The 13,841-nt window shown below is 51.4% G+C and overlaps 1 protein-coding gene and 1 long non-coding RNA gene across 4 annotated transcripts; both read left to right on the top strand.

Moving 5' to 3' along the window:
- Positions 1-6,650: 6,650 nt before the first annotated feature.
- Positions 6,651-13,386, top strand: LOC148378383 (janus kinase and microtubule-interacting protein 3-like). 3 transcript variants are annotated; one of them, XM_088367937.1, is made up of 3 exons: positions 6,651-6,813; positions 12,879-12,941; positions 13,028-13,386. In XM_088367937.1, the coding sequence occupies exons 1-3, from the start codon at positions 6,688-6,690 to the stop codon at positions 13,151-13,153; spliced, it is 315 nt and encodes a 104-aa protein (XP_088224063.1). In that variant the 5' UTR covers positions 6,651-6,687; the 3' UTR covers positions 13,154-13,386. The 3 variants fall into 3 exon arrangements, 1 of the variants encoding a protein (XP_088224063.1); XR_015855937.1 differs by lacking the exons at positions 12,879-12,941; positions 13,028-13,386 and adding an exon at positions 9,585-9,756; XR_015855936.1 differs by lacking the exons at positions 12,879-12,941; positions 13,028-13,386 and adding an exon at positions 6,896-7,509.
- Positions 11,889-12,747, top strand: LOC148378384 (uncharacterized). The gene is made up of 3 exons (XR_015855949.1): positions 11,889-11,955; positions 12,092-12,196; positions 12,341-12,747. It is a non-coding gene; the product is annotated as an uncharacterized LOC148378384 (long non-coding RNA).
- Positions 13,387-13,841: the final 455 nt, after the last annotated feature.

The following is a 13,841-nucleotide window of genomic DNA, read 5'->3' as shown; positions in this document are numbered from 1 at the left end:
GAAAATACAAAGTACAACGCTTGGACGTGGGCGAAGACGTCACCGGTGAGTCCTTCCTTCCTATTTATTTACCTTCTAGATGCTAGAGGCTAAGTGTTAGAGGCTAAGTGTTAGAGGCTAAGTGTTAAACACAATACGAACAACACAACGATACTGCACTGAACAACACGATACCGCACTGAGAAACACGATACCGCACTGAACAACACGATACCGCACTGAACAACACCATGCCGCACTGAACACCATGCCACACTGAACAACACCATCCCGCACTGAACAACACCATGCCGCACTAAACAACACCATGCCGCACTGAACAACACCATGCCTCACTGAACGACACCATGCCGCACTGAAAGACACCATGCCGCACTGAACGACACCATGCCGCACTGAAAGACACCATCCCGCACTGAACACCATGCCGCACTGAACAACACCATCCTGCACTGAACAACACCATCCCGCACTGAACAACACCATGCCGCACTGAACAACATTATGCCGCACTGAACATTATGCCGCACTGAACAACACCATGCCGCACTGAACAACACCATGCCGCACTGAACAACATTATGCCGCACTGAACAACACCATGCCGCACTGAACAACACCATGCCGCACTGAACAACACCATGCCGCACTGAACAACATTATGCCGCACTGAACAACACCATGCCGCACTGAACAACACCATCCTGCACTGAACAACACCATTCCGCATTGAACACCATGCCGCACTGAACAACACCATCCCGCACTGAACAACACCATCCCGCACTGAACAACACCATGCCGCACTGAACAACATTATAACGCACTGAACAACACCATCCCGCACTGAACAACACCATGCCGCACTAAACAACATTATGCCGCACTGAACAACATTATGCCGAAATGAACAACACCATGCCGCACTGAACAACACCATGCCGCACTGAACAACACCATCCTGCACTGAACAACACCATCCCGCACTGAACAACACCATGCCGCACTGAACAACACCATGCCGCACTGAACAACACCATGCCGCAATGAACAACACCATCCCGCACTGAACAACATTATGCCGCACTGAACAACATTATGCCGCACTGAACAACACCATGCCGCACTGAACAACACCATGCCGCACTGAACAACACCATCCTGCACTGAACAACACCATCCCGCACTGAACAACACCATGCCGCACTGAACAACATTATGGCGCACTGAACAACATTATGCCGCACTGAACAACACCATGCCGCACTGAACAACACCATGCCGCACTGAACAACACCATGCCGCAATGAACAACACCATCCTGCACTGAACAACACCATGCCGCACTGAACAACACCATTCCGCACTGAACAACACCATGCCGCACTGAACAACATTACGCTGCACTGAACAACACCATGCCGCACTGAACAACACCATGCCGCACTGAACAACACCATGCCGCATTGAACAACACCATGCCGCATTGAACAACACCATGCCGCACTGAACAACACCATCCTGCACTGAACAACACCATGCCGCATTGAACAACACCATCCTGCACTGAACAACACCATCCCGCACTGAACAACACCATCCCGCATTGAACAACACCATCCTGCACTGAACAACACCATGCCGCACTGAACAACACCATGCCGCACTGAACAACACCATTCCGCACTGAACAACACCATGCCGCACTGAACAACACCATCCTGCACTGAACAACACCATCCCGCACTGAACAACACCATGCCGCATTGAACAACACCATCCTGCACTGAACAACACCATCCTGCACTGAACAACACCATGCCGCACTGAACAACACCATGCCGCACTGAACAACACCATGCCGCACTGAACAACACCATGCCGCACTGAACAACATTATGCCGCACTGAACAACATTATGTCGCACTGAACAACACCATGCCGCACTGAACAACACCATGCCGCACTGAACAACATTATGCCGCACTGAAAAACACCATGCCGCACTGAACAACACCATCCCGCACTGAACAACACCATGCCGCATTGAACAACACCATGCCGCACTGAACAACACCATGCTGCACTGAACAACATTATGCTGCACTGAACAACACGATCCTGCATTGAACAACACCATGCCGCACTGAACAACACCATCCTGCACTGAACAACACCATCCTGCACTGAACAACACCACCCCGCACTGAACAACACGATCCCGCATTGAACACCATCCCGCACTGAACAACACCATGCCGCACTGAACAACACCATTCCGCACTGAACAACACCATGCCGCACTGAACAACACCATGCCGCACTGAACAACACCATGCCGCACTGAACAACACCATGCCGCACTGAACAACATTATGCCGCACTGAACAACACCATGCCGCACTGAACAACACCATCCCGCACTGAACAACACCATGCCGCATTGAACAACACCATGCCGCACTGAACAACACCATCCTGCACTGAACAACACCATCCCGCACTAAACAACACCATGCCGCACTGAACAACATTATGGCGCACTGGACAACATTATGCCGCACTGAACAACACCATGCCGCACTGAACAACACCATGCCGCACTGAACAACACCATGCCGCACTGAACAACACCATGCCGCACTGAACAACATTATGCCGCACTGAACAACACCATGCCGCACTGAACAACACCATGCCGCACTGAACAACACGATCCCGCATTGAACAACACCATCCTGCACTGAACAACACCATGCCGCACTGAACAACACCATGCCGCACTGAACAACACCATTCCGCACTGAACAACACCATGCCGCACTGAACGACACCATCCTGCACTGAACAACACCATCCCGCACTGAACAACACCATGCCGCATTAAACAACACCATGCCGCACTGAACAACACCATCCTGCACTGAACAACACCATGCCGCACTGAACAACACCATGCCGCACTGAACAACACCATGCCGCACTGAACAACATTATGCCGCACTGAACAACATTATGCCGCACTGAACAACATTATGTCGCACTGAACAACACCATGCCGCACTGAACAACACCATGCTGCACTGAACAACATTATGCCGCACTGAACAACACCATCCCGCATTGAACAACACCATCCCGCAGTGAACAACACCATGCCGCATTGAACAACACCATGCCGCACTGAACAACACCATGCTGCACTGAACAACATTATGCTGCACTGAACAACACGATCCTGCATTGAACAACACCATGCCGCACTGAACAACACCATCCTGCACTGAACAACACCATGCCGCACTGAACAACACCATGCCGCACTGAACAACATTATGCCGCACTGAACAACACCATGCCGCACTGAACAACACCATCCCGCACTGAACAACACCATGCCGCATTGAACAACACCATGCCGCACTGAACAACACCATGCTGCACTGAACAACATTATGCTGCACTGAACAACACGATCCTGCATTGAACAACACCATGCCGCACTGAACAACACCATCCTGCACTGAACAACACCATCCTGCACTGAACAACACCACCCCGCACTGAACAACACGATCCCGCATTGAACAACACCATCCCGCACTGAACAACACCATGCCGCACTGAACAACACCATTCCGCACTGAACAACACCATGCCGCACTGAACAACACCATGCCGCACTGAACAACACCATGCCGCACTGAACAACACCATGCCGCACTGAACAACATTATGCCGCACTGAACAACACCATGCCGCACTGAACAACACCATCCCGCACTGAACAACACCATGCCGCATTGAACAACACCATGCCGCACTGAACAACACCATCCTGCACTGAACAACACCATCCCGCACTAAACAACACCATGCCGCACTGAACAACATTATGGCGCACTGGACAACATTATGCCGCACTGAACAACACCATGCCGCACTGAACAACACCATGCCGCACTGAACAACACCATGCCGCACTGAACAACACCATGCCGCACTGAACAACATTATGCCGCACTGAACAACACCATGCCGCACTGAACAACACCATGCCGCACTGAACAACACGATCCCGCATTGAACAACACCATCCTGCACTGAACAACACCATGCCGCACTGAACAACACCATGCCGCACTGAACAACACCATTCCGCACTGAACAACACCATGCCGCACTGAACAACACCATCCTGCACTGAAGAACACCATCCCGCACTGAACAACACCATGCCGCATTGAACAACACCATGCCGCACTGAACAACACCATCCTGCACTGAACAACACCATGCCGCACTGAACAACACCATGCCGCACTGAACAACACCATGCCGCACTGAACAACATTATGCCGCACTGAACAACATTATGCCGCACTAAACAACATTATGTCGCACTGAACAACACCATGCCGCACTGAACAACACCATGCTGCACTGAACAACATTATGCCGCACTGAACAACACGATCCCGCATTGAACAACACCATCCCGCAGTGAACAACACCATGCCGCAGTGAACAACACCATGCCGCATTGAACAACACCATGCCGCACTGAACAACACCATGCTGCACTGAACAACATTATGCTGCACTGAACAACACCATGCCGCACTGAACAACACCATGCCGCACTGAACAACACCATCCTGCACTGAACAACACCTTTCCACACTGAACAACACCATGCCGCACTGAACAACACCATGCCGCACTGAACAACACCATGCCGCACTGAACAACACCATGCCGCACTGAACAACACCATGCCGCAATGAACAACACCATCCCGCAATGAACAACACCATGCCGCATTGAACAACACCATGCCGCACTGAACAACACCATCCCGCACTGAACAACACCACCCCGCACTGAACAACACGATCCCGCATTGAACAACACCATCCCGGACTGAACAACACCATGCCGCACTGAACAACACCATTCCGCACTGAACAACACCATGCCGCACTGAACAACACCATGCCGCACTGAACAACACCATGCCGCACTGAACAACACCATGCCGCACTGAACAACATTATGCCGCACTGAACAACACCATGCCGCACTGAACAACACCATCCCGCACTGAACAACACCATGCCGCATTGAACAACACCGTGCCGCACTGAACAACACCATCCTGCACTGAACAACACCATGCCGCACTGAACAACACCATGCCGCACTGAACAACATTATGCCGCACTGAACAACATTATGCCGCACTGAACAACACCATGCCGCACTGAACAACACCATGCCGCACTGAACAACACCATGCCGCACTGAACAACACGACGTCGCACTGAACAACACGACGCCGCACAGAACAACACGACGCCGCACAGAATAACACAATACCGCACAGAACAACACAATACCGCACAAACAGTTTTAGATAATATTACGTCGCAGTCATGTGACGCGGACATGACGTCAATAGGCGGAACTCACGGCAAAATTATAATCCGTGGGCGTGGCTTGCAACAGGAAGTAGGAAAGCGGCAGTTCTGGCAAACAAGACACAGCTGTTAGTAACACGATGACTAACAAGGCAAATATTTTTGTTTTCAGCTTGCAACTTGACCGTCTAGAGCGTACAAGGTAATTACAACTGTTTTTTTTTAGCCCTGAAAAGCAAGGGAGTGTGGCGTTTGGGAGGAATGTCGAACTCGGCGTCTGCTTCCAGCCACAGACGCCAAATTTCGACGATTATTTCGACTGGTCAACGGTTGTAAATTATTGCGTTGACTAAAAACTTTATTTAACTCTACTCTTAACTTTGCCGTTTCAGATATGCGGGTATTACACCGCGGAAATGACGTCAATAGGCTGAACTCTCGCCAAAATCCAAATCTGTGGGCGCAATGGCCTTGAGCGAGACACCGGATACAAACACGACGATTATCAACAGAAATATCTTTATTTTCCGCTTGCAAGTGGACCGTCTAGAGCGTACACGGTAAGTACAACTCATTGTGTTTAAAAAGATTTACGTTTGTGTAGTTTGCGTTGCGTTGTATCTGTGAATGTTGGTTGAGGCTAAATGTTAATGTTTAATTTCATTCCTTTAGGTTCCACGGTGTTTGTTGGCTGTATGTTTTCCACTGCAAGAAGAGGCTCGTATCATTGACCAGCAGGAGCTACAATGGTGAGTACCCCTTTCGTCTTCCATTTATGTTAAACACTTCCTATTTCATGTCTAACAGTACTCGATTTAACAAATAACCATAAATAAATACAGTGTGGGCAGTCACGTTAACATATGTGATTATCCTGCCTAATATGTTTATCACAAATATGTCACTAATCACTAATATGTTTATTTGTTTATCACAACACCTTTGGACCTTCAGCAATCGATTATTTACCTTCATCTACATAGAGACAGAACGATGGTGTCTTAAACATCTCATTCATTTCACCAAATAACTTCACGCAGGTGGATAACGGCCGTCTCGGTCACGCTATGTTGCGTGATGCAGTTTTGAAGAACCAAATGCATTTATTCAATGAATAAGTCAAGCTAGTTCTATGTTTATGATGTTGTAAGTTACGGTACCGATTGAAGTTGAGTTCGAAGCCAGTGGAAAACAGCGCTGCGTTTGTGCTCTCCAGGTACAAATGTTGTGATCTCTGACTGACGACCGGGCGAGACTCGAGTAAGAGATGTCCAAACGAGCTCCGGCAGGGCGGGCCAAGGCGGAGCGAACGGACGCCCTTCAGGCCGCCAATGACGAGCTGAGAACCAAACTGATGGACGTCCAGTTAGAACTTCAGCAGGAGAAGAACAAGGTGAAAACCTCAACAGACAGACACTGCCTGCCTCCCTGCCTGCCTCCCTGCCTGCCTCCCTGCCTGCCTCCCTCCCTCCCAGTTTTCCCGATGTAGATTAGACATGCGTGTGCCATGACTGTGTCAGCCTACATCAACAAATGCACCGAGGACGTCAGCACCACTAAGAATATCATCACCCGGGGCAACCAACGACCCTGGATGACTGAGGAGGTACGTCAAACGCTACGAGCGCGGAACTCTGCCTTCAAGTCTGGCGACAAGGAGACACTGAGGACAGCGAGAGCCAACTTGAACCGTGCCATCAGGATAGCGAAGCGAGACCGCAGTCGAAAATTTCAGGATCGTTTCCACGACGTCAAAAACATCAGGAGTATGTGGCAAGGCATACGGGCGATTACAGACTACAACTCACCCTCCCCCCCCCCGGTGGGTGTAGTTGATGCTGACTTTCTAAATGGTCTAAATAACTTCTTTGGGAGGTTCGAGGCACTAAACGGCACTCCAGCAGTTAAAACTGTCCCCCATCAGGAAGAGGAGGTACTCTGCCTTGACTCCGCCGATGTGTTGAAGACCCTGAGGAGAGTCAACCCCTGTAAGGCCCCTGGCCCCGACAACATTCCTGGGCGTGTGTTCAGGGAATGTGCAAGTCATCTGGCTGGGGTCATCACAGACATTTTTAACACCTCGCTGGGCCAAGCCACAGTGCCGGCGTGCTTTAAGACTGCCTCCATCATTCCGGTGCCGAAGAAACCTCAAATCACCTCATTTAATGATTACCGGCCTGTTGCACTGACTCCGGTTATGATGAAGTGCTTCGAAAGGCTGCTTAAAGGTCACATCGTTTCCAGACTCCCCCTATTATTTGACCCGTTCCAGTTTGCCGACCGGCAAAACCGCTCCACTCAGGACGCCATCTCCTCCGTTCTTCACCTGAGCCTGGCTCACCTGGAGGAGAAGAACACCCATGTGCGGAGGCTGTTCCTGGACTTCAGCTCAGCGTTTAACACCATCATCCCACAGCATCTGGTAGGAAAATTGGAACACCTGGGCTTCAACACCCCCCTTCGCAACTGGCTGCTAGACTTCCTCACCAACAGACCTCAGTCAGTCCGGGTCGGACAGAACACCTCTGATGTCATCACCCTCAGCACAGGCTCCCTTCAGGGCTGCGTCCTGAGCCCCCTGCTGTGCACCCTGATGACACACGACTGCGTCCTCAGGTTCACCACCAATCACATCGTGAAGTCAGCAGACGACACAACGGTGGTGGGGCTCATCAGAGACAACAACGACCTGGACTACAGAGAGGAGGTGGAGCAGCTGGTGGGCTGGTGCAGAGAAAACAGCCTGATCCTGAATGAGGAGAAGATGAAGGAGATCATCGTCGACTTCAGGAAAAAACAGCCTCACCACGCTCCACTGATCATCAACAGCTCAGCTGTGGAGGTGGTCAGCACCACCAAATTCCTGGGGGTCCACATCACAGAAGACCTCACCTGGACTATGAACACTACGGCACTGGTCAAGAGGGCACAGAAGCGCTTGTACTTCCTGCGGAGGATGAGGAGAGCCCACCTGCCCCCACCCATCATGAGGACGTTCTACAGGAGCACCATAGAGAGCATTCTGACAAGCTGTCTCTCTGTGTGGTGTGGAGGCTGCACCGCCTCCGATTGGAAGAACGTGAGGAGAGTGGTGAGGACAGCAGAGAGGATCATAGGGGCTCCTCTTCCCTCCATTCAGGACATTTCATCTCAGCGCTGCATGTCCCGTGCCCGTAACATCATCAATGACCCATCACACCCCCACCATGGACTGTTCTCCCTGCTGCCCTCTGGGAAGAGGTTTGCAGCATCCGCTGCAGGTCCACCAGGTTCTGCAACAGCTTTTTCCCTGCTGTCATCAGACTGTTGAACACTAGAACTGTTGAGCTCTAAACTGAACTCTGCATCACACATTCACAGAACTGTACTTTATGACACTACGGACCTCTATCTTGCACTATCTCGCACTACCAACTTTACTGAACTTGTATAAACCCTTTAAATAGAAGTTTAATACATGGTTTAGCATTCCTCTGCACACTCTTGAATACTGTTTTGCCTACTTGCACTATTGCATAATTATCACTGCTGCACTTTATACTTATTTTTAATATATATATATATATATATATATATAGTATATATGTATATATATATATTTTCATAGGATATGTTACTTCTATTCAACTGCAATATCACTACTTTGTTGTAAGACGTATGCAACGGAATTTCGTTTTGTATGCACCATGTGCAGACAAGATGACAATAAAGTTTGTCTAAGTCTAAGTCATGTCAGGTCAGCTGTCTGGAGAGAGAGAGAAGTCAGGACCTGCGGGCGGAGCACCACCGTGCCACCGCCGCCATGACGGAACTCAAAAGCAAACTCCATGAGGAGAAGCAGAAAGAGTTAGCCATTACCAGGGAGACATTACTGCGGCAGCATGAAATGGAGCTGATGAGAGTGATCAAAATCAAAGATGGAGAGATCCAGCGACTGAATGCCTTGGTCCTCAGCCTGAGGGACGGCTCCATGGACAAGGTGATCCGCTCTATCCGTGTCTGACTATCCGCACGCCACGTCGGGCTTCGATGCGGCCGCTACCGTATTGTGTAGCTTGTCCCCAGTAAGCGTCGCGGCGCTCCGTTGCGGTCTCAACGGCCCGGTGTGGCGCAATGTCTGCTCAGGTGAGGAGGGGGGGCGCTTTGCTGGCGGAGGTGGAGGAGACGCGGCGGTGTCGGGAGACCGAGCGGTGTCGCCTCCACCAGGAGCGCGGAAGAAGCCCTGGCAGCGGCCCAGCAGGCCTGGCAGTCCCGAGCGGCCGAGCTCCGATCGGCTCATCACCAGCATCGGGAGGAGCTGAGCCGAACCAAGAGAGACTGCGAGAGGGAGATCCGCCGACTGGTAGGACTGATCAGATGCGCGGTGCGTGGCTATGTTCCCAATTTCGTTGTATACCTGCAGTGCAATGACACCTAAGGCATTCTATTCTATTCTATTTCACAAGAAGAAAATGTCCGGTTGCTCGCTTCGCTTTTGTCACAGCAAAGGTGTTCTAGTCGATTCAAGAAAAAAATTGGCCGGTTGCTCTCTTTGTTTTTGTCACAATTCTGGCAAATGAGTTTGCCCGCCTGCCTGAGCGCTCCCCGTTTGTACATCCAGACGGATGAGATCAAGCTGAAAGACAGAGCGGTTAGTGTTTTGGATGAAGCCCTGGGGCCGGCCACGTCCACCGCCTTCAGCTGCAGACTCAGGCTGCCGAGCAGCAGATCGCTGCCCTGAGGGATTCCCAAAGGGCGGGCCTAAACTACCCTGGAAGTGGGGTCAACGCCGCTACTAGCAATCCTCTTCATTGCGTAAGCCACCTCATCACACACTTGCAGTACGCATGACTTAGTTCGTTGCTGGAGGAAGGTAGCACAAAAACAGTTTTGAACTTTGAACGAGTGCTTGTGTGTGTGTGTTGCGGGGCGTTTTCAGTCTCAGGAGGATCGGGACACGCGACGGTTTCATCTGAAAATCGCTGAGCTCAGCGCAGTCATCAGGAAACTGGAGGATCGAAACGCCCTGCTTTCTGAAGAGCGCAATGAACTGGTAATTTATTGACGGCACGCTTGAAGGTTTGCGCTACGTTTGATGCGCGCCATCCAGCGAGGCACCCATTGCGCTTGCTTATTAGTTGAGCGGCGCAGCGAGTCGGTTGCCTGGTAGATGTCTTTTATTGGGAGCCAAAGCCACGATTCCGTTCAAACCGATGCAAAAGGAATGGATACGTTCTGGCCCGCGTGTTGTGCGTCTTTCACATCCCGCACTTCATGCTTGCAGCTAAAGCGACTGAGAGAAACAGAAAGCCAGTTTCTGCCACTCCTGTACAAAAACAAACGCCTGAGCAGGAAGAATGAAGAACTCTCGCTGGTGCTGTGTCGCCTTGAAAACAAAGTGCGCTTTGTCACCCAGGAGAACGAGGAGATGGCAAGCTTGGTAAGTCGACGCGGACAATGGCGGCGTGCCAACAGAGTCCACTGCATTTGTGTTCCACAGAGAAGGCCTAGTTCGCTCAATGACCTGGACCGCGGTTGCGGCCAGCAGGACGGTGAAATGGAGTTCCTTCAAGTTGTGGAGCAGCGGCACATCATCGACGACTTGTCCAAGGTCTTCAGGCAGGCGACTCGGTGCACGTACGGCAGCGCCGCGCTCGCTCGCTGTCGCCAGGAAACCTTTTCCGTCCAAAGCTTGGCCGGCGGCCGCCATCCAAAAAATTGGCCCCTTAAATTCCGACCTTTCAAGCAGGAGCATTGTGCGCACGCGTTTGAACACGCTTTAGACTTGTTTTGCCGTTTTCAGCAGCTCAAAGCTCCCGTTTTGTCAGCGCCTTTGCCACTCGCTGTGCGCTGAAAACGACGGACTTGCCCGGCTGCTCAGCCCGTCAACCATGAGCCGCGAGCGCGACGTCATTGTCCGTAGGCAGCTAGTGGCAAAATGCACCCTGTTAGAGTTGCGCTCGCTCCAACTTATTTTGCAAGAACCACACGGGAGACAAGTAAGTTCTTTTGGACACCTGCAGGTGGAGAGTCCATCCGTTGTACGAATGAAGTCTGACTCTCGGCTCCTGCACGAGCATTTTAATTAAGAGAAACAGGGTGGGTGTAAGAGTGGATTGAATAGAGGAAGCCCTTGACCTCTAGTCAAAACATAGCAAGGGGTGTTTTACGACTTTGTGTAGGAAGGGATAAGCGATAGGGATAAATAAGGGATAAATAATATTATTTATTACAGGTCGCAGTCAAAGTCAAAGCAACACAATGATACGATAAAGATAATCTGGAAAACCCTGACACACCCTGTAGTTGTCACTTTTGGAAAAGACGAGCGTCCCTCCAATCATCGCCGGTGACGTGTTTTTCAGGCTCTGGAGACAGGAGCTCATGTCAGAAATGTCATTGTGAGTCGCGTTTGTTTCTGCGCCGGAGCCGTTCGTTCCCTTTGCATCCAAAGAATCTCAAAGGCGGATTATTTGTGTCGACAGGAGAGAGATTTGCTGCTACGATACCGACGTCGAGAATCTCTGAGGAGGAACAAAGCGTGAGGTCCTGCAAGGTGAGTCTGTTTGTTTGCGGCTGCTTGGTGTTGCGCAAGATGAAATGGCCTTTTTCTCGCTATCGTTCCTCTCGTCGATTCATCGTGAGGTGTCGCTTCAGTTTGTTCAGAGAGATGTTTGCTTCCGCGCCCGCAGGTCATCGAAACATTTTACGGCTACGACGAAGACGTGTTGGTGGACTCGGACGGATCGTCCTTGTCTTTTCACACCGACAGAACCCCCGACACGGAACCCGAAGAGGTAGCCCGCCATTTCTGCCAGCGTATTGACACCAAACATTCCTCTTCAGCCTGGAATCGGACTCGTCTTTGCGTCGCGGGTGCTTTGTCGCCGGTCTGACTGATTCTGGTACTAGTGCTGTGTTGCATTGGTGTGTGCATGAAGAGGCGGAGCTTCGCTACCGCCAGCTGACGCAAGAATATCAAGCGCTGCAACGAGCCTACGCTCTGCTAGCCCAGACCAGCGAAAGGGGACTACGACGCCGAGAAGGAGATCAAGGTGGCGCCCCTTCCCGCAACCCCCGGCCGGGTCGCAGCCTCCCCGTTCTCACCCAGCCTCGGGTGTTCTCTGGTCTGAAAGGAGGAGGAGGAGCCTCCCTCCTCCTCCTTTCAGACCAGAGAAAAGCTGATGGTAGAAATGGGTCACTATCAAAGCAGAGTAGCAGATCTGGAGTCAGCGCTGAAGCAACAAGGACAGGTAAGCTCATCAATGAGCACACCTTTTTCTCAGACAAAATAGCTACATTCTTCAGTCACTCATCCGTCTGGCATTACTGGACCAACCCCCCCCCCCCCCCCCCCCCCCCCCGAACGTGGCTGGGAAAATGCGGAGAAAAGCAAATGTCATTTTCCAGTCAACCAAAGAATTTGTGGATGAAAATGACACAACATTCCAAAGCTGTCCACGCGTTTGTCTCTTCTAGAATGTCAAGTGGGTGGAGGAGAAGCAGCTGCTGCGTCAGAGCAATCAGCAGTTGGCCGAAAAGGTGACGGAAAGAAAGGCGCTGGGCGGAGTCGCTTGGCGTCACACCTGTCGGGAAGCCCCGCAGATGAGGTCTGACTGTCTTTTCAGGTCAGGCGGATGGAGGCGGAAGAAGCGCGTCTGAAAGAGCACATCCAGGATATCCGAGACCAAAACGAACTGCTTGAGTTCCGCATCCTGGAGCTGGAGGTGGGAAGACTCGCACAAGCGTGTTGAGGCCAGAGATGTGACGGACGGACGGACGGACGGACGGACGGATGCATGCCTCTGCCTTTCAGGAGAGGGAGTGGCGCTCCCCCGTCTTGAAGTTTCTGCAAGTCCGTTTCCCAGACGGCCTCAGCCCTTTGCAGATCTACTGCGAGGCCGAGGGCGTGAGCGTACGTAAGGCGTCCCTCGCAACCCTAACCTTAACCCGAGGTCCCAGAACACCTTACATTGCTCCTTGCGCCTTTCCCCCGGACATCGTCATCAGTGATCTGATGAAGAAGCTGGACATCCTGGGCTATAACGCCGTAAGTGTATGTCGAACTCCTTATGTTCGCACTCCACGAGACTCGGCGGCTCAAATGTGACTTTTGGAAGGCTTTGCGCTGAAAGAAGCTTGTTGACGCTGTGCCTTTGGGCTCTTGCAGAATCTCACCAACGAGGAGCAGGTGGTCGTGATTCACGCCAGGACCCTTCTCACCCTAGCCGAGAAGGTAACGCGCACGTCCACGCACGCTCTCGCATTCTGCTTATGTGACAGCAGCCTTTCCTCAGTGGTTAGAATACATCAAAGTGACCAAGTCAGCACTTCAACAGAAGATGTTGGACATTGAAAGTGAGAAGGTAGACAGACACGCGACATCAGCCAAGGGGAACTCCGGCAATGTGCCCCAACAATTCTGACCTTGAGCTGTGCTAG

Source organism: Syngnathus floridae, unplaced genomic scaffold (genome assembly GCF_059516105.1).
Source record: "Syngnathus floridae isolate MCC-2025c unplaced genomic scaffold, RoL_Sflo_1.0 HiC_scaffold_47, whole genome shotgun sequence".
In the NCBI taxonomy this organism is placed as follows: domain Eukaryota; kingdom Metazoa; phylum Chordata; class Actinopteri; order Syngnathiformes; family Syngnathidae; genus Syngnathus; species Syngnathus floridae.
Note: the sequence above shows the minus strand (reverse complement) of the source record. Positions and strands in the feature narration are given on the sequence as shown.